General features: G+C 34.4%; 1 protein-coding gene across 1 annotated transcript; it reads right to left on the bottom strand.

The window, feature by feature from the left end:
• Positions 1-516: 516 nt before the first annotated feature.
• LOC144997177 (palmitoyl-acyl carrier protein thioesterase, chloroplastic-like) lies at positions 517-18,817 on the bottom strand. Its single transcript, XM_078957014.1, has 6 exons — positions 18,217-18,817; positions 17,960-18,093; positions 17,766-17,879; positions 17,496-17,673; positions 1,082-1,150; positions 517-951 (listed from the first exon to the last, which is right to left on the bottom strand). The coding sequence occupies exons 1-6, from the start codon at positions 18,631-18,633 to the stop codon at positions 661-663; spliced, it is 1,203 nt and encodes a 400-aa protein (XP_078813140.1). The 5' UTR covers positions 18,634-18,817; the 3' UTR covers positions 517-660.
• Positions 18,818-25,507: the final 6,690 nt, after the last annotated feature.

The following is a 25,507-nucleotide window of genomic DNA, read 5'->3' as shown; positions in this document are numbered from 1 at the left end:
AAAAAAAAGGCAATGAATGTTTCCTTTAGGAGATGTTAATATGAACAACCATACTTTCCATGTTTACACCCGCTATAGATGATTACCTACTTGAGATACCTTGGGAAGTCATTGTACAAAATTATGATGCTTTGAAGAAGAATAGAAGAAGAAATAAGGGAAAGTTGGTGCATATCTATGTAATGGTTTAATTTAACTTACATGTTCAATTTAATTTAATGGTTTGTCAACTAGAATCGTATGTGGAAATGAAAACAACTTTTTGTCTAAACTGATCGAATGGTTAGAAAAATTATAAACTTACTGAATTAATTGAAAAAAAACATAATGTTAAAATCCAAATTTTATACAAGTTTAGTGCCTTTTATATACAATTACCATTATTTCAATGTCAAGTCATATTTTGCCTAGCTATGGTATTTCAAAGTAAAATTCAAACATCACATAAAACTAAAAGTTAATTATGTTCATTCCATAAAGATGAAATCAGTTTGAACATTCAAACTTTTGCCTAAAAACAAGATTAGTGGTCAAAATACAATCGGGAATTTGACTAAAACGACCATACAAATGTAAATTATACCATATAGGTCAAACAGCATTTACGATTTCAATAAACAAATAACAAACAAATACATATATATTTTTGGTGTGTGGATTTTATTGTTTTGAAATCCATACTGTTCTTGCTCGGACTATTTCAACGTTGTCATCTTGCATTCTTACCAAATGTGTGCACTCCAAATTTGGTGTTGAAGTTGTACCACGTGCATTAGGAGTTGGACCACATGCATTCAGAGTTGTACTTATGGGGATTTTTTTGTCTTGTTTTAGGAGCCTTGTTTTCATGCTTGTTAAAGAATCCAACATATCGGATTGACGACATTCCCTTCTGTATTCCAATGTTATGCTTCCCATGTAGTACTCCTCTAGTACTTTAATTGGTACACTCTGCATATCCACTTGTACATGAGAATAAGAGAGAGAGAGAGAGAGAGAGAGAGAGAGAGAGAGAGAGAGAGAGAGAGAGAGAGAGAAGAGAGAGAGAGAAAGAGAGAGAGAGAGATAGAGAGAGAGAGACCTCCAAAATCCAACCAATATACTTCACATTATTTACATGTTGATTAGCATCCATGTCACTCCAACTTGGCTGGACAAAAATAAGCCAATATACGTGTGAGGTCTGTACATATATGTTTAATGTTTTAACAAGGAAAGTTTATTCTTAATCATATTGTCAATTTAAAAAAAAAATTATATATTAGGTTATTTTTGTTAGCTTAAACGTTTTTTTATTTCTTAAAAAGCTGCTATATTTTACTGTTTTCATTATAATTTTTTTAAATTATACTTTAATTAGATCTAAATTGAAGAAATAATAAAATATATAGGTTTTTCTAGAAAAATATGTTATATGTTTTACCAAGGAAGGTTTATTCTTTATTATATTGTTAATTATATATATATATATATATATATATATATATATATATATATATATATATATATATATATATATATATATATATATATATATATATATATATATAGGTGGTATGATTCGTATAACTGAATGAAATTATGAATTAATGGACTATAAAAAATTATAAAATAAAATATTTTATTTTACGATGATGTTCGAATTTTGATGACTTGAAATAATTGAATAAGTCTTTCAATTATTTTTTCTATTATATATAAATAGAAAATTAAGTAAAACTAAATTGAAAAATGTAGAAAAATATTTATTTTTATTTTTATTTTTAAAAATTAAATAAAGTTATAACAAACTGCATATAAACATATTTATTTCATTTAAAATATATATTATAAATGTATTTACAAAATAACAAAAATACCATGAAAATTTGGATTTATATTATAATTAAAAAATATCTGACTTATTTTTGTTAGATAAAAATAGTAATAACTAAAATAAATTTTTTTATTTAAATCTTAATATTATTAAAGATTATATACATAAAAATAATTTGTAATTTTAAAATAACTTTCCGTTCTCTAATGAATAACATGCCAACAAAATAAAAAATCAGTATTAAAAGTATTTACATATACAACAAACAATAATGATTTCTTATTATAACTTCATATTTATTTGTGAAACCCATGTATTACATGTATTAATTTATATATATATATATATATATATATATATATATATATATATATATATATATATATATATATATATATATATATATATATATATAAAGCTCAGAGTATGTAAGACCTTTGAATTTATAAGAAAATAAGAAAAATAATGAATTATTATAATAGAAATGATTTTTATCTTTTAAATTTAAATAAATATTTTAAATAAATAAAAGAAATTAATAAGATTTAATTTATAGAATTTTGAAATTAAAAGCTAAGCTCAATAATGAAATTAGTATCCATTTATCATTATATTTATTACAATTATTATATTAAAATATTATGTGAAATTTAATAAATTAGAAATACTTATAAAATGGCATGTGGAAAAAAAATTCAAAATAACAACAAAATGATATTTGACAAATTGAATGAGAGTGAGAAATAACGAAAAAAAAACTTTCATTTAGTAGAGAGGATTACAGATTAAAATCTTAAAAAACTTTGCAAAAGCTTCTTTGATCCCACTTCTTATTAACTAGACAATTATCTTTCGATTTTATTATCAAATTTAATTATTTCATTTATTTACACACATAATTTCGATTTTATTATCAAATTTAATTACTTCATTTATTTACATACATAATTTGTTATCATATAGATATATTGATACAAATTAGAAATAATTAACTTGTGTTAAATAAGTTATGATTTAATAAAAATGAGGAAAAATGACTCAAGACAATAAAATGTGAACAACAAACTATTGATATTGTTCATATTTAGTAGTATCTTTTTTTGTGTGTATCATAGACCATCAAACTTGTTGAAATTGTTCACATTTTATTCTTGTAATCGGCTATTACTGGTTAGAAGGGTAAAACATGAACAATTTCAATAAATTAGATATTATGATGCATGAAAAAAAAGAGTACATGCGAACATAATAAAAAAAAAATTTAGAATCAATATTTGTTTGAAAACATGAATTCTTTTTTTTCCGTTCAAATATTTCAAAAGTAACACCATCACACCATCCATAGTGCATCGTCTAAGCCAGTTGCACCATAATAATAAAAAAAATTGACATTTTTTCTAATGTGCATATATGAAAATTCAAATATTCACAAATATGCATATACACACAATGAACATTTATAGTTTTTCATCGTTTTTTGACCTATGACTGGCTTAGACGTTTTTGTTAAGTTATTTTTGGACAAATCAATGTTTATATATACGCTTGAAATGTTTAATTTTATTATTCATATTTAACCGTGAACCAAACAAAATAACTTGAAAACCGATTTATCCAAACCTTATTTGGTTAAGTTTCGGCTAATATTTTAAAAGCAAAAAAAAAAAAGATTAAACCGAATTGAAAAAGTAAATAACCGGTTAAAACGGAGAATAAAATGCTACATACGTTGATAACCTAGTCTAATAGTAAAAAAATGACCCCTACCCTATAGTAGCTTGTTACACTCTTTTGTTTATTTGCATATGATAAAGTAAAGGAGAACGAGAATTCAAAAAGTATGCGTTCTTTTAATTTTTACGTGTTAGACAAACGGTTTAGTGCTAAACTATTGTAAGGAGTCAAACTAATGTAACCTTGATGCCCAAGGATGATGATGCATCTCGATTTACATGTAATTACACTTCTAACCGTGGTATGAGAATTGTTTGCAATTTGATCTTCAGTGGCATGCTTGTATGTTGGGGGTACATGGGTTTTCTTGATTACGCAGGGCATATGTACTTAGGGGCTAAACCCTAATTTTTAGGGTTTCAACCCTATTTAAACATCCTTAACCCCCAAGTCTTCTTTATTTCATTAGCCTCCATCCCCATTTCGCCCCCTTGCAAACCCTAATACATTTGAGAGCATTTTGATCCATTAGAGTGTGTTTTGGTAATCTTGAAGGATGTAGAAAGAAGAGAAGATCATCTTGGAAGAGTGGAACACTTTGGATCTAGAATCACGTCATCATTTGGAGGTAAAAAGCTATGAACTTGATGAAGTGTTGCTTACATCTTGTTTAGCCATGAAATGGTGTTCTTTTGGTCCCTTAATCTTCGTATTATGAGTATGGGTTACTCTAATCCATATAAGCTGTCCTTTCAGACATTTTAGAGTGTCTAAATGCATAAAAATGTAGTCTTGGTCATTAGTTTCTTTCCATGCATGATCTAGGTTGTCTTAATAAGTTAAGAAGTTAGGGTTTTTGGTATTGAGCACTTAATAGCCATGCAATACCATAAAGTTGGAATTTTTATGGTAAAGGACAACGTTTGAGGACTAGATCTGGAATTTGAAAAAAGAGCTTAAGGATTAAGCTCTTAATAGAAGAAAAGGTGACAAAAGCGTACGTTAGGCATACACAATGATACATTGGGCATACCAGGTCAACATCACGATTTTTTGGTCAATATGCTAGTACGCCATGCATACCAGCTGAGTACGTTGGGCGTACTCAACTGAGTTGACTCGTTAGACTTTTTGACATTTTGACTTTGACCTATTTTTGACCAAGTTTGAACTACGAGTATTTTGGTTATTTTGAATATAAGTTAAGTTTGTCATGTTCCGCTGAATAGATGACCAATAGAGCTGATATTCAAAATTGTGTACTGCTCAACAATCTTTTTAGACAGAGAGGTGAGTTTTCCTCACTATACTCGTGGGCCGAAGGTACCAATGCCTACCCACTAGGCTGTGTATCCTGGTATAAAGGATGTTGCTATGTTGTAGTGATCTGTTAGATCTGTGTCCTAGTATATAGGATGTTGCTATGCGGTAGTGATTTGTAGATCTGCCTATTTTTCTGACTGGTTATATATGATTATCTGTTATGTATATGTTGACATGGTATGGTTAGGTTGAGGCAACCCTACTCTGTGTGGAAGCCAACAAACCTAGGAGTAAGCCAAACATAAGATGTGGGCCAGTAAGGCAAGCCAGACTTATGTTGTGGGCTCGAGAGCAAGCCATACATAAGTTGTGGGCCAGTAAGATAAGCCAGACTTGTGTTGTGCGCTCTAGAGCAAGCCAGACATGAGCTGTGGACCGGAAGGCAAGCCAAACTCATGATGTGGGCTTGAGGGTAATCTGGTCTGTTAGTTGTTGACCTAGTATGCATGTTGTTATATGATTGTGTAGTGGTATTTTAGAGGAACTCACTAATCTTCGTGCTTACGGTTGTTTGTTATGGTTTCAGGTTCCTCAGATGATTGGGGCAAGGCGAAGGCTTGATCGTGCACATCCTTCATATTTTATGAAATTTGATTTTTGGGATACTCTGATTTGTAATCATGTCTTTTGGAAACAGTGTTTTGTAAACAATTATGGTTTTGGGCATGGTTTTAAAACTGCATTTTTTTTTTCTGATTTCAAGGATGTTACAAGTTGGTATCAGAGCCCTGGTTTGAGTGGATTGGATGAGTATTCGTGTGAATCCAATCTCAAACTAAGGGGCTGTAAAAGTTTTCAAAATTAGATCCAAAACGTTTTCAAAATTGTTTTGCAAATTATTTACAAAGGTAACCAAAGAAGGATGAGATGTGTATGATCATCCAGAGCAAGAAAGTATACCCAATATACCCACACTTTTATTTGCTTATGATGCTTATGATAGAAATGCATGCTAGTATTAGGTTAGGGATCATCAGGAGTTTCATCATAGAACATCCTAATGTATGATGCCTGATAGCCTAGGAGGACTTCTTGTATGAAACTGACATCATCACTGTAGTTGCTTAGTGTATGCATCATAGTCACACATAACTAATATTTTATAGTCTGAGAAAGTATGATTTAGCCTTATTTCCTGTTCTTATCTGATTAATGGCTTAGGGTATAATCAAGTATTTGACTGTCTATAGGATCCAACGTTATTTATGATTAGCATGCACGAACGGTTGCATGGTTCGTGGAAGTTTCAGGAGTGAGTATGGGTGTAACGGGCTAGTTGAGGAGTGTATAGCCACTCATGAGAGAGTAGATGCATGATGTATTTGTATCCTTGATTCTTAGGCATTGTGGTCTGGGATTTGTGTGTAAGATATGTCTGATATTCTATGGTTTCATTGTGTCACTTAGTTTTATTGCTCGAATGTTGTTTGCTTTGTGCTTTCTGGGACTCATATTGATGTGAGCTAACTATTAAGTGAATATGCTAAGTTACATGCAGTAAAGGTTAAATAATTTTAGAGTGATTTACTTGGCCCTAATAAAAAACTCTTGTATGAGTCCAACTGTTGTAGGGTTGGCTATTTTATTCAACATTTTATTTAAGGTTTGTTGTATGTAATTGTATTCATGAACTAGTTAGCTGATATTAGTAGGGGTTCTTCAGCAGTTGATGGCAGGTTGAGGTTGGAATCCTAGGAGAGCCTAGGAAGTGCCTTAAAGGAATTGATGCACTATTTAGTGGTGGGTATTCATTTGAGAACATGTATATGTGTTTGGATCAGACGGTAGTGGACATGAGTAGTTACTTAGAGGATGCATAATGATCCTTCAGGAAAGTACATATAGGTATGGAAGGTAGTATTGGGCCGTGCTGCTGAAAGCACATGATTCATACTCAATTAGAGGAAGAATTTCGGGGATTCTGAGGAGATGATTGAGGTTAGATCATATGGTTTGGCACCATGATTCATATAAATGTGTTTTCCGTCTAATTTGGTTTATCGGGTGTGGTTGTTCAGGCTGAGGATGGGTCTGATGATTGTTAGGGCCTTAGCAGCCATGTCAGTTTGGGTTTGAATCGTACAGACCTAGGTGAGTTAGTTGGTTTTGAGGTCTCGAGGTCCTTGCTCGAGGAAGTAAAAACTGAGTTGCATGATTAAAAAATTAAGCGATTGTGATGATCGGCTCGAGGATTTGCAGTTGGAGGCTGAATGATTGACGAATGGATTGGGATGTTACTATCCACAGATGAGGTTATGCTCTTCTAGATTTCTGTATTCGGAGGACAGAGAGCAGACATGAGATTTCAATGTGGAAATGCACTAAAGGGTTCGTGTGTTGTTGTTTCCTTGAGATGAGATCAAGGGTCTGACTTCCTTGGGTATAGGTAGGTCAGGTTCTCGCTGATGGTTCCACACAATCAGGGAAGTGAATTAAGAGCGGCAAATTTTGTTGTCTCTGATGTATCCTAACTGTGGGAATGATTCCTTTTGTATTTATGAATGATTCTCGCAATGAATTGACCGTTGGATACTTGTAGGCGAAGAGTGTAGTAGTCCATTCATTTCAAAATAGGAAATCGGTGTCATGAATGCATTGTCAATTATTGCTTGCGCATCTTCATAGGACTTTAGATGTTAGAGACATTCATGATTGGGGAGTTTTCGAGGTATCTATATAAGATTCAGAATCATTTTAAGTTTGCTTGATCCTTGTTTGGAAGGTCAACTTGCGAGATGTTATACATTCCAATGGGTAAGGGGTACAATTTATCTGGGTTAACCAGTTTGAGTATTTCTTCCATTTGCAATGCCAATTTGTGGTAGTTCAAACCCTAATTGGGGAGAACTGGGTATTCTGCTTGGAGGATCATGGATTTGTTCGATTTTTTGGTGTCAGAAGAACGGTTCATATGGATCTGCTATTCTGGTATCGAGACTTTAGTTCAGGAATGGTTAAGATGGGGGTACAGAGCAAGTTGCCACCAAAGGTATGTGTTTAGGAATGCAACAGTCGTCTTCGAGATAGGAAACTGCTAGAGGAGAGCTCATTGTAGCTAGTGGTTCCTTGCATGAGCATCAACAAATAGATCAAGAGGCGTGTGGGTCCCTCAGGTTGAGTATCGGTTTTTGAGGGAGTTTTCAGCTTGTTATATAGATTGATATCTATAGTTTCAATCGGGAAATTGTTGAGCAGTCAATCGGTTTCAGACTTGGTATGGTTAGTACCTCATGGGCTTTGTCCAGTAGTGTGTTGGATCGATTGTTGAGCGAGTTGTCAGCTTGTTGTATAGTTTGATATCTATAGTTTAGATTAGATAGTTGTTGATCAGTCAGTTAGTTCTAGAGTTTGTATGGTTAGTCCCTCATGGGCATTGTCCTATAGTGTGTCGGATCAATGGATTAGTTGTCAATGCACTCTCGATCGTTCATTTTGGTTTTCATTGTCAAAAGTAGAGGTTCTTCGGAAGTTTTGAGTTATATCAGTTAGAGTTCAATGGATATGTCGACCTATCGTCAAGGATTGTACATGGTATATTTTGGTTCCTGGGTATGGGTACCCTCAATCGTTGATTGTAGAATTGTTCATAGCAGGATCAAGTTTGGAAAAAGTCCTTGGTTATTGGAAGTTCAAGTGTTGGGGAAACATTGTGTAGTTTTTCAGGTTTGGATTTCGATTTACACATAATCAGGTTTAACATGTCGCTTCGGTATGTTTGGTATATGGATTAGACCATATTTCTGTTCGGTTAGCATCAACAGGCATGTTGATTGGGTTCCTGCAAGTCGTTTGATTGATGGATGGTTATTTCAGTTGTAATAGTTTTGAGAGTCCTCGGGTCTATAGTTATCGCTAGAAGTTAGGTCTTATGGCTAGGAAGTTGTGGAATATGTTGGCACTGTATGTGTTTCTATACAACGGTTATGTAGCTTAGACTTGTGTTGGGAATGGCCTTACTTTTTAATGGAGGGTTTATCATGAGCGAATGGTTAGTGGTTCTATTTCCTAGTTATATAAGTAAGGTAATTTGGGGTTTGAAGGATTTCGTACGATTAAGATTGTAAAGTGAATTCATATTGACTGTGTTCTGAGATAGTTTTTCCTATTTGTGACTCTCTAGGTACTGGATTTCTGGATTTTAGGCAGAATTATAATGGTTTTCTTTAGTGGTAAAAGCTAGTGGGATAAGGATTCATTATTGGTTAGGGTATGTAAGTTTCACTAAGATTGGGTTAAATATAGTATGGAAATGCAGCCGCCTGAACGAGCCTGCTTTTAGTTCAGATCGGGTTTCGGGGAGGATTTTCTGATTGACCAGAGATAGAGATGCAAAAACACTACCCTGATTTATTTGCAGTTGCGGACTTTGAGGACGAAGTCTGATTTAAGTTGGGGAGAATTGTAACACCTCGATTTCCAAGTAATTACACTTTTAACCTTTGGTATGAGAATTGTTTGCAATTTGGTCTTTAGTAGCATTTTTGTAATTTTGGAGGATTTGTGAGTACGTTGCATGTACATCTGGTACGTTGGGCATACGTGGTCAGGGGTCAGATCCTAATTTTTTTTTGGGTTTGGAACCTTGTTAAACATCTTTAACTCCCAAGTCTTCTTTCTTTCATCAACCTCCATCCCTATTTCGCCCCCCTTGAAAAATCTAATCCATTTGAGAGCATTTTGAACCATTAGAGTGTGTTTTAGTAATCTTGAAGGAGGTAGAATGAAGAGAATATCATCTTGGAAGAGTGGAACACTTTGCATCCAGAATCACATCATCATTTGGCATCATTCGGAGGTAAAAATCTATGAAGTTGATGAAGTATTGATTAGATCTTGTTTACCATGAAATGGTGTTCTTTAGGTCCCTTAAGCTTATGAGTATGGGTTACTCTAATCCATATAAGTTGTCCTTGCAGACATTTTAGAGTTCATAAAATGTAGTCTTGGTCATTAGTTTCTTTCAATGCATGATCTAGGTTGTGTTAATGAGTTAACAAGGTAGGGTTTTTGGTATTGAGCACTTAATCACCATGCAATAGCATCAACTTGGACACTTTATGATAAAGGACAACATTTGAGGACCAGATCTAGAATTTGGACAAAAGAGCTTAAGGATTAAGCTCTTAATAGAAGAAAAGGTGACAAGTGCATACAATGGGAGTACCAGGTCAACATCCCGCTTTTCGAGTCAATATGCTAGTACGCCATGCATACCAGCTGAGTATAGTGGGTGTGCTTAGCTAAGTTGACTCGATGGACTTTTTGACTATTTGACTTTGATCCATTTTGACCAAGTTTGACCTAGGGGTATTTTGATTATAAGTTAAGTTGGTTATGTTCTAATGAATAGGTGACTAGTAGAGCTGATATTCGGAGTTGTGTCTTGTTCAACAATCTTATAAGACTGAAAGATGTGTTTTCCTCACTGTACTCGTGGGTCGAAGGCACCAATGCTGACCCACTATGTTGTGTATCCTAGCATAAAGGATGTTGATATGTTGTAGTGATCTATTAGATCTGTTTCCTAGTATATAGGATGTTGCTATGCAGTAGTAATCTGTAGATCTGTCTGTTTTTCTGTCTGGTTATATAATTATCTATTTACTGCATACATGATATATGTTATGTATATGTCGACATGGTATGGTTGGGTTAAGGTAATCATGTTCTATGCGGAAGCGAACAAACCTAGGAGCAAGCCAAACATAAGTTGCCTGGCAATAAGGCAAGCCAGACTTATGTTGTTGGCTCGGGAGCAAGCCATACATAAGTTGTAGGCTAGTAAGGCAAGTCAGACTTATGTTGTGGGCTCGAGAGCAAGACAACGATGAGTTGTAGGTAGGAAGGCAACCTAGACTCATGCTGTGAGCTCGGGGGTAATCCAGTATGTTAGCGGTGGACCTAATATGCATGTTGTTATATGTTTGTTTGGTGGTATTTTGAGGGGAACCCACTAAGTTTTGTGCTTACAGTTGCTTGTTTCAGTTTCCTCAAATGATCGGGGCAAGGCGAATGCTTGATTGTGCACATACTTCAGATTTTATGAAATTTGATTTTTGGGATACTCTGATTTGTAATTATGTCTTTTGGAAACAGTGTTCTATAAACAATTATGGTTTTGGGCTTGGTTTTAAAAATGAAAATTTTTATTTGATTTTTGGGATGTTACAGATGAAATCAGAACAGGAAGGATGAAGCAACATAAGAGAAAATAGTGAGTTAAAGAAAAACGGTAAGACTTGAAATTACTTGGTGAAAAAGAATTTTATTGTTGGAAAAACTTGATTATAAGTAATAAAACAAAACAACATATCCCTACTTATACCATATCTATAAGCGTGCTACTCGAACACAAAAACCTATATAAAAGCAATGTTCTAATACCATTAGAACTAAAATTGTTATTGAACTCATTTGACTAAACTGATTAGATTGGATAGTTGTTGATCAATCAATCGACTTTAGAGTTGGTATGGTTAGTCACTCATGGGATTTGTCTAGTAGAGTTTTAGATCGATTATTAAGGGAGTTGTCAACTTGTTGTATAGATTGATATCTATAGTTTAGATTGGACAGTTGATGATCAATCAATTAGTTTCAGATTTTGTATGGTTAGTCCCTCATGAGATTTGTCCAGTAGTGAGTCGGATCAATGGATTAGTTTTCAATGCACTCTCGATCGTTGGTCTTGTTTCTTATAGCCAGAAGCAGAAGGTGTTCAGAGGTTTTGAGTTATATTAGTTGGAGTTCAATGGATATGTCGACATGTGGTTAAGGTTTGTATAAGGTATATTTTTGTTCCTGGGTATGGGTACCCCAAATCATTAATTGTGGAATTGTTCATAAAAGGCTTGAGTTTGGCAAAAGTCCTTGGTTATCGGAAGTTTGGATGTTGGGGAAGCGTTGTGTAATTTTCCAAGTTTGGATTTGGATCTACGCATAATTAGGCTTTAACATGATGCATCGGCGGGTTTGGTATATGGATTGAACCATATTTGTGTTCAGTTAGCATCACTAGGTATGTTGATTGGGTTCGTGCAAGCAGTTGGATTGATGGATGGGTATTTTAAACCCTTGTGGCATTGGTTGTGAGTCTTCATGCCAGTGATTGGACAACAGCAAAAGTGACTTAGTACCACGAGCTTATTGTTTAGTGGTTTAAAGGTGTCACGATGCATAGTAAAGCAGTGGCTATATGACTCGTATAGGTGGGACCCGGTAGTCAATTTTTTGAGGTTCTTAGGTATCAGATCGTTGGCTTTCTTGATATGTTTGGGTGTTAGTGAATAGTGGGAGTTGGGAGGCTCAGTGACCATCTAGTTTGGAAAATATGGTCAGTTAATGGTTGTTGGGAATATCAATCGTGCATCAAAGTCTCTTGCGGAGTATTTGGATTATAAATCTCATTTTTTGTGAGTTTTTTATTAAGAGTTTGGTTACCAATGATGGATATTGGTTATGGAACCTCAAGTTGGAAAGTTTATCGTGAATATCTCGAGTGATTTGCTAGGTAAACCTGAGCTGATAAGTGTTTGGATACAACATGAAAATTCTTGGATTAATCATATTTTCTCCTAGGAGCAGTGGGTTGGTAATGATGTGTCATGGAGTCAAGGGTGTATTTAAGGTTTTTGGTACAACCTCTAAATTTGGGATTGGTTGAAATTCACGATCAATGTATTTTGAGTACATCGTTACGCCTGTTTGGTGGTGTTCTTAGTCAAAGTCAAGGGGTAGGTTCAACGAATGGATGAATATCAGTTCTGGAATATGGGTTTTATAGTTTATAACTGATGGGTTCCCGATCCCAGGAAGCGTATTGATGGATTTGCTTAAGTGGTTATAGTTTTGAAAGTCGCCAGATCTATAGTTCTCACTAGCAGTTAGGTATTATATATATGAAGTTGTGGAATATGATTGCGTTGAACTTGTTTCTATACAATGGTTATCTAGCTGAGACCCGTGTAGGGAGTTGCCTTGTTTTTGAACGGAGGGTTGATCAGCAGTCAATGGTCAGGGGTTCTGTTTCCCAGGTATATCATTAAGGTAATTTGGGGTCTGAAGGATTTCGTATGGTTCAGATTGTAAAGTGAAGTCATATTGACTACATTTTAAGATACTTTTGCCTACTTGAGAGTCATTCGGGGTATTCGATTTCCGTATTTTGGGTAGAATTATGATGGTTTTCTATAGTGGTAAAAGTTAGTGTGTTAAGGATAAATTATTGGTTGGGGAATGTAAGTTTCTCTAAGATTAGGTTAAATATAGTATGGGAAGGAAGTCCCCTAAATGAGCCGACTTTTAGTTCAGATTGGGTTTTAGGGAGGATTGTCTGAATGACATGAAGCATAGATGTAAGGACACTACCCTGAGTTATATGCGGCTGCGGACTTCGAGGACGAAGTCTTTTTTATGTGGGAGAGAATTTTAACATCTCAATTTCCAAGTAATTACACTTTTAACACTTAGTATGAGACTTGTTTGCAATTTGGTCTTTAGTGGCATTTTTGTAATTTTGGGGGCTACGTGAGTACGTTGGGTGTACATGGGTTTTCTTGAATACGCTGCGTATACATTTGGTATGCTGGGGAGCATGTGGTCAAGGGTCAAACCCTAATTTTTATGGTTTGGACCCTAATTAAACATCCTTAACTCCCAAGTCTTCTTTCTTTCATCAGCCTCCAACCCCATTTCGACCCCCTTGCAAATCCTAATCTAATTGAGAGCATTTTGACCCATTAGAGTGTGTTTTCGTAATCTTGAAGGAGGTAGAAAGAAGAGCAGATCATATTGGAAGAGTAGAACACTTTGCATCTAGAATCACATCATCATTTGGCATCATTTGGAGGTAAAAAACTATGAACTTTATGAAGTATTGATTAGATCTTGTTTACCATGAAATGGTGTTTTTTTTTGGTCCCTTAAGCTTGGTATTATGAGTATGGGTTACTCTAATACATATAAGTTGTCATTGCAAGCATTTTAGAGTGTTTAGAAGCATAAAAATGTAGTCTTGGTCAATAGTTTCTTTCAATGCATGATCTAGGTTGTGTTAATGAGTTAACAATGTAGGGCTTTTGGTATTGAGAACTTAATAGCCATACAATACCATAAAGTTGGAAACTTTATGGTAAAGGACAAAATTTGAGGACTAGATTTGGAATTTGGGCAAAAGAACTTAAGGATTAAGCTCTTAATAGAAGAAAAGAAAACATGTACATACACTGGGTGTACCAGGTCAACATCTCTCTTTTCTGCTTAATATGCTAGTATGTCGTGTATAATAGTTGAGTACGCTCGATGTACTCAGCTGAGTTGACTCGGTGGACTTTTTGACTTTTTGACTTTGACATTGACCAAGTTTGACCTAAGGGTATTTTGATTATAATTTAAATTGGTCATGTTCCGATGAATAGGTGACTGGTAGAGTTGATATTCAAAGTTATGTACCGTTCTACAATCTTTTGAAACTCAAAGATGAGTTCTCCTCATTGTACTCGTGGGTCAAAGGCACTAATTTCGACTCGCTAGGTTGTGTATCCTGGTATAGAGGATGTTGCTATGTTGTAGTGATATGTTAGGTTTGTGTCCTAGTATATAGGATGTTGCTATGCGGTAATGATCTATAGATCTATCTGTTTGTCTAACTGGTTATATGATTATCTGTTTGTTGGATGCATGATATATGTTATGTACATGTCGACTTGTATGGTTGGGTTGAGGAAATCGTGTTCTATGCGGAACCTAGCAAACCTAGGAGCAAGCCATACATAAGTTGTAGCCGGTATGACAAGCTAGAATTATGTTGTGGGCTCGGGAGTAAGCCAAACATAAGCTGTGGGCTAGTAAGGAAAGCTAGACTTATGTTTTGCACTCGGGAGCAAGCCGTACATGGGTTGTGGGTCGGAAGGTGAGCCAGACTCATGTTGTGAGCTTGGGGGTAATCCAATGTATTAGTTGCGGAGCCAATATGCATACTGTTATATGTTTGTGTGGTGGTATTTTTAAGTGAACTCACTAATTCATGCTTACAGTTGTTTGTTATGGTTTCTGGTTCCTCAGATGATTGGGTCAAGGAAAAAGGCTTGATCATGCACATCCTTCAAAATTTATGAAATTCGATTTTTGGGATACTTTGATTTGTAATTTTGTCTTTTGGAAACTGTGTTTTGTAAACAATTATGGTTTTGGGCTTGGTATTAAAAATGAAAAATCTTCCTTGATTTTTGGGATGTTATAGATGAAATCAAAACAGGAAAGATGAAGGAATAGGAGAGAAAATCGCGAATTAAAGAAAAACGGTAAGACTTGGAATTACTTGGTGAACAAGAACTTTATTGCTGGAAAAACTTGATTCTAATTAATAAAACAAAGCAACGTAATACCCATATACCTACTTATACCAAATCAAAAAGAGTCCCACTCAAGCATAAAAAACTGCATAAAAGGAATCAATCACCCCCTTAATCGGTTTGATCGTATTGCCTGTTCACAATAATATTTAATCACTTTCTTTTTAAACCATCTCGATTATCGACCTCTCCCAAACACCTAACCTACTTCTTGGTCATCTCCAAAGTTATCTCTCAATCCTTTTGATTGTTGAAAACACATGTGGCATATACCATGGTATCCTATTGGACATGTTCATTACCATGTCGACTTTTTCCGGATGAATGACCTCTTCCTTAGCCACATCTAAAGCCACCTGATTTGAACTCCAATGCCATAATGTTCACACCGTGTAGTTTCTCCAATCTCTTCCTTTGTTTCGATCACCTTTGTTCAAAGTGGCATATCCACTGACCAATAAAACAAAGCCACTTGCTTCACTTATTTCTTTCAATCATGCCAAATGAATTGAATCTAAAGCCACCTGCTTTAGCGGATCGTTCTTGCCTAATTTTCACACACTTACACCGGTATCCCCTTATCACGAACAAATCGATCAAGACCTGTAAAGTCCCGTCAGTAGCACCCCCTGTTGAAAACATTTCGAAACAAATCATTCTTTGATCATAACTAATAGCCACAGACCGCCTATGTTTATCACCGGTCCCCCCTCACCCCCCCCACCCCCATCATATAGAACTGTGCTCCTCGTCTCCCCGTGACAACGGTTGACCTGAAAATACTTTACCATCTTCGTCTTCTAATGTAAAATAGTCTCGAAACAACCACTGCAGTCCCGGACCTTCTTGTGCGACCAAACTTTCAGTTTTGTCGCTCCTCGTTGAAAAAAAAAATCATTGCCGAACACCTTGCTTTCGCTACGATGGCAACCCCGCACCCGAAGGCTCATCCCTTTCAAAAGTTAATGCTTAAACTAGCCCCATCTTAACCTCACTTTGATACCAAGTATATGGAGTCAAACTAGTGTAACATAGTGCCCAAGTATGAAATCAGAACAAGAATGATGAAACAACACGAGAGAAAACAACGAATTAAAGAAAAATGGTACGACATGGAATTAATTGTTGAACAAGAACTTTATTGCTGGAAAAACTTGATTATAATTAATAAAACAAAGCAACCTAATACCCATGCTTATACCAAATCTAAAAGAGTCAACTCAAACTCAGAAAACTGCATAAAAGGGATGTTTTCAAAAATACCCTTAGAACTATTTTTTTAACTCATTTGAGTAAACCGATTAAGCCAATTACTATGAATTAAGAATAAAAACATGAAAACTATAAATATACATACATGCAAAAAAAAAAAACATCATTTTTTATTATGGTACGACTAAGCTTAGACGATGCACTAGCCGATCATAAGGGGAAATGTGAACAGTTGCAACAAATTTGATCGAGTATGGTGTACAAAAGAAAAAAAGACTAAACATAATACAATTGCATCAAATTTGATGATATATCGTGTACAAAAATAAAAAAAATACCAAATATAAACAAAATCAATACCTCGTTACCGATAGTCATTTTCCCATAAAAATATACCCACATAAATTACTACATTCACTACTAGAAACATGACTTACGGAAAAGTCCGTTAAGCACTTGTTAATTTATCGCTAAAAGATAATATTTGGCTAATGATTTATTCTGTTGTAGATTCCGTTTCTAAAAACCTTGTTTCTGGTAACGATTATATTGATGTTAATATATTATTGAATAACCATTAATTAAATATAATTAAGTTATTAGTTAAAATAAAAGAGTTTAAAGTAATATTTCCTAATAAATAAATAACTTTTTTGGCACGTGTAACACTCATTGATTTGATCATATTTTATTTTCTGGTTATTTTCAGTTAAATTTTTTCATACGACACTTTATGGTTTTTTTCCATTTTATTAAATTTCATATAATATTTAAATATAATAATTACAATAAATATAATAATAAATAGATATCAATTTCTGTAATTGACTTTCTTTTTAATTTTTAAATTAACTTCATTATTTTACTTTGTTTATTTATCTCAATTATTTGTTTAAATTTAAAAGAGAATAAAACACATTAATTTTAATAATTTAAAAATTTTTAATTTTATTTTTATAAATTCAAACATTTTCAAATTTTTAGATTTTTTTTTTTTAAATGAAACTATCTAATACATAGTCGTATATGTAGTTCTTATGATATAAGTGCAAAACCGCAAAGCGTAATTGAAAGACTACTAATAGTGCCTAAGAAACATAAATATTTGTTTGACTTACCGCTAAACCATGCCGAATTCTCGCAGCAGTTTCATCCGTTAGTTTCTCGATCTTTTCATGATCGATCTTTTCCTTCGCGATTGCGTCTCTGTTGAGATAAAATGGTGTCACTTCGTTTCGAACTTCGTCTGGGATCTTTGATAACCTTCTCGTTTCTCTATTCATAATCACCCATGTACTATATGCATGCATACAACCCGATGATATTTACTTCAAAACTAATTATTAAATAAGAAAAACAATAATAATAAATACTTTACAAAAATTTACCTTGTAGCCCGAGTTATAATTTTCTGGGTAACAAAATCACGTATAATCCAATCTCTTCTCATTCCATTTTTCCCAGCTGCATTCACCCATGTATCGATCTCAACTACGTCTCCCCTGTCGGCTTTTTCGGTTAATAAGATATTGGAAAATTAGGTCAAAGTTCGAGAGAATCAAGAATTTGGTCAACTCTTTACCATGAGCTATATTTTTCGACTTGAACATGGATCCGTGTCACGACCCAAATCAATTTCCGAAGACTCATTTCATGGGTGGCTCCGAATCCGTTTCCAGCCAAACCTGCGCTTGTTACATGATTAAGAGCCGTTTCCTGTGTATTATCACAACCATGTTTGGCACTTAAAATCAATGAATCATATATGAGATTTGGCATTAATAAAGATTTGGCAAGAACTTCTAGCTAGAAGAAAAGAAAGAAGTAAATTTAACCTACTTGTAAAAGATTCATCAAAGTTTCCATGGTGGCAGTCTTATCGGGTCCGATTTCATAAGATCTAATAGCAAAAGTTTGTCGATAAACAAACCGATTCTCCACAAACCTACCTAAAAGAACCCCACGATCATCGGGTTCCTCAAAGCTACAATCTTTACTACTAATTTTTTCTCTTTGATCACCTAAACGCACCCCATTAACCTTTTTCCCATTCACTGTTTCAACTCCCTTATCAAAACTTCCAACGTTCGCCTTCACCTTAACCGACTGTCTCAAGATCCTAATTCGGTTTTGCATATCAGAAGCCAAGAAACCCACTCTAGAAAGGTTGTTTTTGGGGGTATGAATATGATGACTCTTTTGAGAATAACTACAATGTACAAGATTAACGTTGTTTGATGATGCCATTGATGTCATGACTACGAGTAGTTCCACTTAACTAATGTAGAGAGATATGAAAAAAAAAAAAGTTAGGGTTTTGTTGGGTTGGAGTTGATGGTTCTTGGCTTACCAATTTGGGAAGAACAACGTTGGAGTAATTATGATGTTTGATACACCTACTTAGTTTTGAAATTAAGGAACATGAATGGGAATAATGAAATTGTCGATTTTGGAAGATTAAGAATATTTTAATTCATGGAAGTGTGTTTGTGTTTTGTAGGCGAACAACCATTATGAGTGGGGGAGAAAAATGGTGATCGGGTTAGACGCAAAAGTAGGACTTTTTGGCGGGTACTAAATCAAGTCTATTGCTGTTTAGATTTACGATTAGTTTTTCTAAGGTTAATAAGTATTTGTGGTTTAGAGTGTGATTATGGTATTGAAAGGTGGTCAGGTATGGATCTTGGTCAAAAAGTGACAAAATCAAGATTCATCGAGTTATGTGGCTCAAAATCTCCACATGGTCCTTTTTTATTTCAATATATTTTTGAATAATTTTGTTTGGATTATATAATATTTTTGATGCGGCAAATGTGTAAAACAAAGAATTTGGTTAAAAGAGAAGTATTGAAAGTCGATCAAGGTGTGTTTCAAATATATTTATGTTCTTCACTCATTTTATATAAATAAATATTATAAAGTCGATGAAGGTGTGTCTCAAATATATGTAAGTTTTTAGGGACGGTTTTGTCTGGGTGTCCGGTATGGTACTGATAACATCTAGTTTCCGTGTATGCAGTGTAAATTTTTTCGATTTTTTTTATCTATTGTGTCATTACATAAAAAAAACCGGCAACAACGTAAAAAGAAACTCGCAACTACGAAAAAAAAGGTATCACTCTATTGGATTAGCCAAACACAAAAATATATTTACAACTTAAACTTATTGATTAGTAGTCCAAAATCATATTAATTTTAGCCCAAAAAAAAAGCCCAATGACATTTGGATAATTGGATCTTTTGATCCAATTGGAAGAATGAGAGTTTGGTGTGGACACTTAATCATCAGAAGAAAAAAAAAAAAAAAAAAAAGGCATCGAGACTAGAGGCATTGTGTTCGAGATCGATTTAGTGAAACAAACACCGAGTTACTAGAAGACATAGGTGCTTTGAGCCATTGTGATTCATTTGTACAATTTGACAAATCAAAGTTGTTGAAGTTAGCTAAGTTGTACAGTATGACTTTGATGATTAAGATTTGATAGATCTTGAAGGACAACTTGAGATCTTTTAATATTCTTGCATCAAAGATGAGCGTTTTACCACTTCGAAAAGAATATCCAGGCTTTCTCGTTTGATGGTTAGTATGGGAAAACATCGGTCTTATCTTTGGTTTATAAGCTTTTAAAATTGGCATTGATATTAGCCGTAGCAACCGCAAGTGTAGAGATATGTTTTTCGAAGATGAATCTCATGAAGAACGACTTGTGTAATAAGATTAGCGATGAGTTGTTGAACGACGCGTTGCTATGCTATGTTGAGACCGAAGCACTTGTGAATAGATGATAAATCGTTGTTATGTTTTTAACTTTTATGTAATTGATCGCTTATTTGTATTAGACGTAATGAATTATTTTTCGGTTTTATATTATGTTTGACTAGAAAAAAAATCTGGCAACACATACTATCAATTAGTGCATCCATCCCTGTAAGTTCTTAACTATTTTACATAATATTTACTCATGCTGTACCAAACAGATTAACTAAATGTTCATGTTAGCCATCTCATTATGTTTATTACCAACACCTTATTTTAATAATAAATGTTACTTAAATATAGTAAAGTTGTTGGTGTGTAGGGTCATACCTTCACATCTTTACGAACTGATAAAGTACTTGAACAAAATATTTAATTCACAATTATAAGTTAAAACTTAGTGAGTTTTCGAAAATACCACATACCACAATATACATACAAACATACAAGCATCGTGTCCGTAACTAGAATTACCTAAAACAAAATAAAAAAAAATCACATTTTTTTAAAAAAAATACGTGAAATATTCTAATATAATATTACACTGTACATATTCTAAAAAATAATTTTAAAATGCAAGATAAATGGAAAAATCTAAAAATTATTTTTTTAAATATTATTTTTGAAACTTGAATTAACTAAAAAAAATCCCGTTTTTTTTTTTGAAAAACATGTGAAATATTCTAATAGAATATTACACTGTACATATTCTAAAAAATAATTTTAAAATGCAAAACAAATGGAAAAATCAAAAAGTTCTTTTTATAAATATTATTTTTGGAACTTGAATTAACTAAAAAAAATAAAAAATAAAAATAAAAAAATGCGTCTCACGGTCTCACAAAATATAGGTGGTCTCAAATGAACGTAACCCTATATATATATATATATATATATATATATATATATATATATATATATATGTGTGTGTGTGTGTGTGTGTGTGTGTGTGTGTAACACCTTAAAAATTTGAACAACTTTTTTCACTTCTGAAAACCATAAAATATCATTTGTAATCATAAATAAAAAAAACATTGTGTCAACATTGTATCAGCACAAAACCCAAGATCAAAATACATAAACTCCGGTGTTCGTGTGTACGAATCATGTCGACGCCTTCCCGCGATCATCACTGGTACCTGAAACACATAACACTGTAAGCATAAATGCTTAGTGATTTCCCCAAAATACCACTCTAACACATAATAGCCACTCGAGGCTGTAATTCAGTTGACCCTCAGGTCTATGTGTCTCAATGGGGCCCTCCAGCCCCAACTCTCTATGGGCCCTCCAGCCCCAACTCTCTATGGGCCCTCTGGCCGTAACTCTGTGGACCCGAATGTCCTAACTCTGTAACTCTGAATCATGCATAACACATATCACAATAAATCATTACACATAAGTAACATGCAATTACACTGACATATAACTCTAAAATACTCTCATAACTCTGTTACCACGCTAGGTAAAGTATAGTGAGAAGACTCACCATGGGTATCTCGGTAACGCTGGTCTAACCTCCACCTAATCATATAAAATAAATACCCTAATTACTATAACTCTCAAAGGCTAGACTATGTCCTCTTATGACACTCTCAGAAGGGTAAAAGACCATTTTACCCCTCTCACAACTCAAAAGGCCCCACAATAGACCATACCCTAAAAGTCAACCCAAAAGTCAACTTTCCGGGTAACGCTGCGCGTACGAGATGTGTACGCTGAGCGTACCCGGCTGCATCTCAGGATCGGGGAATGCCACCCAGTACGCGATGCGTACTGGGATTACGCCCGGTGTACTCCCCAGCTTCAGCCCCTTAGCTCTTGAGGTCTTAAACAGTTAAGACTCACGTCCAATTTCTAGATCTTACCACATCTAAGCCTCTTAATCCATAAAGTTGATGACTTTATGCCTTTGCATGGCTGAACAAGCCACCAACTCCCATAATATTCCATCCTCTAACCCTAGAAGGCTTATTACTCAAGCATGACCTCAAACTAACACTAAAGATGGAAACTTTATGACTCTAAATCACTAATAGCACTAAATGGGGATAGATCTCGGACCATGGACCACTTTACTTTCATAATGTCTCCACCTTTGGGGTTTTTAGCCCTAGCAATAGCACATGCAACAACAAATCAAAAGAAGAGGAAAGTTTTGAACTTTATACCTCTAAGTGTAGTCCCTTGCTCTGTAGATCTCAGATCTAAAATGGCACCTCAAGCTTTAGCTTCTAAGAACTCCATTCCTTCTTCTTCACTAAGTCACCAAAGCACAATTAGCTCCAATAACACTCACACACACTAAGGACGGTGGGAAGGTCTCTTTTAAGGTTTCAATCACTGATATGGAGGCTGAGAAATGAGCCTTAGCACCCTTTAAATAGTGCACAAGATGGATTAGGGTTTTGCACCTGGGCCGGGTACGCCCGACGTAACTCTGGGTATGCCCAGCGTCCCTTGGCGATTCCGCGTCCAAACTAAGCACACGAGTACGTGCAGCGTACCACTCTGGTACGCCCAACGTACTCACTTGCTAAGTTCTCTCCACACAAGGGCTAATCATGACTAATGACAAAGAATAAGGGTAAAAGAAACGCACCTGAATCTTGGGGTGTTACAATTCTCCCCCACTAGTGATGGGTTTTGGTCATAAGACATCCTATGTGCTCATACAAACCCTAATGCTTGGATCTAGGTTTCTCTATTGTACATGCTTTGAATCCAAGACTATAAACCCTAATTCTAGCATACAAGTAATCATATTAACATAAGAATGAGTTTATAATGTTACCTTGATTGTTATGTAGCAATAACAATCCCAAATCTCCTTGAATTGACTTTGGAAGACTTAGAGTCACAAGTGTCACTCCTCTAATGGCTTACAAACACCAAGAGCAAATGGAGAAGGTATAAAGAGAGAGGAGAGAGGTTAGAATTCGTCCTTAGGACTTCTTGGGAAGGGATACACGAATTCATGAGCCAAGGGGTGTTTATATGGGTGTAGAGATAGGGTTTCAGTCATTATCCTTATCTAGTTGCTTATCCATAAAGCAACCCATAAGATAATCCTTGAATCCTTATCATAGTCGAATTCTAAGGCCTTATCACCTCAAATTCGTTCACCATATATTTAAGATAATCCTTACCTTATTTTGTAACTATCACATAATTACAATTCAGCCCCTCTAGTTTAATTAATTACACTTGATCACAAAATTAATTCCTAATTAATTATTGACCAATATTAATTAAGCAAATATGATTTCTCCTTTAATATATTATTCTTATAACATATTAATAAATCATAATAACCTCTCTCTCTTTATTTATTTCTCCAATCAAGTTGCTTTGGTGAATGCAACCCAAAAGGACCATGCACCATCGGGTCAAGTCCATACCAAAATAGTTATGGACTTAGACACTAATCCAACAGTCTCTCACTTGGATAAGTCTAATAACTATTTTGCGTATGACTTCGGATCCTGATCTGCAATCGTAGCTTTCCAAAGCCGCTGTCAACTCTGATCCTATCAGATACGCGTGTCCTTAGATAAGGGATCATATATTCCTCCATTCTAGATATCGTATGAGATATGATTTCAAATCATTCTCTTTGTACTACTTCTCGATTTCCGATTTATGACGACATACTAATTGAACAAATCAAATCAGCCCTAGCCCGGCCGAGCATTTACGTTTGTCATCACTAAACCATCGAGGGGCCCAAAGATATCGCTTTTATTCTTTGAATAAAAGGAATGGATAAACTTTGATACAATGCTTGCTTGCACTCACTCACCGAATCACACACAACAATATGTTTTATAACACCAAGTTACTAGTGCGTTTTCATATTATCAATGTGCAACCGATTCGCAAGATACAACTCACACATCTCGGTTTCAAGAATATAAGATGTTATCGTCTCACCAATCACTCGTAATACAATTCATGGAGTGATCCAACTGAGCGTGGGTTTAATCCAATGCTCAAATCATATTCATAAGCACCCATGAATGTTGCAGCAAACATTTGCTTATGTCTAATACTCTTTTAGACAATCCACACACCAATTCACGACAGTCTTCATTCATATCTCCTTCCAACATATGAACGACTGTGGCCCGTTTGAATAATTCGATTATTCTTAATAAACTCAATTATTCTGGAAGTCAAAACATGCAAAGTGAAACACAAGAATAATACTAATCCCATATGGCCTCAACCCTTTGAGTATAAATAAAACTCCTTTTATTTATCACCATATCGATTACTCATTATTTGTCGTTTCGGGTAATCAACTTCTTACTTGAATTACAACACTTATCCCATGCTCCTAGCATGCACACAATGTTCACCTATGGTTCTTACTTTGTGAAATAAATCACATTGAACACATATCCAATCATTCTCATTTCACAACTCCGAATCCTTTTTCATAAGTGAAAGAATATCAAAATTCTTGCTACTTATAGAATATGCTACATTCTAACATTCTATGCAATGATTCTTTCGTAATGTCACTGCACCAAAGTCACAAAGACTATTGCTAATGATGTTACAAAACCTTCTATCGGAGATTGTTACAAGACAATTCCTTAGATATGATGTCTCTCACTCAAAGTACATTCGTTTGAACATCCTTTTGCATAAAAGTTTCTAATCTAGACATAGATTTTCAATATTCAATTCCCAATATGGACATGCTTTAATATTTTCCATATGACAACTTATTCTTAATAGAATCTTATCTATTCATAATAATGTCGATATGGTCCATTCAATACCATGCTTCCAACTACTCACAAGCAACCAATCCTCGTCGAACTTTGGATTGTCCTTGGATGGTTGTTTAATTATTTTAGTCAAAACCTATTCTAGTCCTTTTTCCCTCTAAATGCGCTAGACATTTTGAAAATCTTAGAATGGTCAAATATTAAAGCATTTTCATTCGATCCTATACCCGAAGCGTATGGGACACGATGCACAATGTTTTATTTGCTATGTTCCCAAAATTCGAATTGTGAAAAGGAATTCCGTAATCATAATCGAAATTTTAAGAACACACTATGTACCTTTGACTAAATTTATTAACATTTCTCAACCTAAGCCTTTAGATTTGAAATGAAGCATAATATTCTCTCCCTTAATTATAGCAAAACAACTTTACAACCCTTACGACTTTGCAAGGTATAACTCTTGTTTTTCTATAATTAATATTGCCAACTTGCAATACTTTCCATAATAATCAGAAAATCATAACTTTTATGCTCCCACTATCATGATGATTACTATAAAACATAACACTTATGCTCCCACTAGCTTCGACATGTATTCATAAACATCTTAACTTTCAGAAAAACAATACCT

This window comes from Lactuca saligna, chromosome 5 (genome assembly GCF_052625555.1).
Source record: "Lactuca saligna cultivar CGN05327 chromosome 5, ASM5262555v1, whole genome shotgun sequence".
In the NCBI taxonomy this organism is placed as follows: Eukaryota; Viridiplantae; Streptophyta; class Magnoliopsida; order Asterales; family Asteraceae; genus Lactuca; species Lactuca saligna.
Note: the sequence above shows the minus strand (reverse complement) of the source record. Positions and strands in the feature narration are given on the sequence as shown.

What these genes read in the sequence shown, in the direction of transcription:
- LOC144997177 (XM_078957014.1), bottom strand. Translation starts at nt 18,633, where the DNA reads ATGACATCAATGGCATCATCAAACAACGTTAATCTTGTACATTGTAGT. An exon ending in GAATTCGGCATGGTTTAGCG is followed by an intron (nt 1,151 to 17,495) that starts GTAAGTCAAACA and finishes ATTTTTGTCCAG; the next exon opens with CCAAGTTGGAGTGACATGGA. An exon ending in ATATTGGTTGGATTTTGGAG is followed by an intron (nt 952 to 1,081) that starts GTCTCTCTCTCT and finishes GTGGATATGCAG; the next exon opens with AGTGTACCAATTAAAGTACT.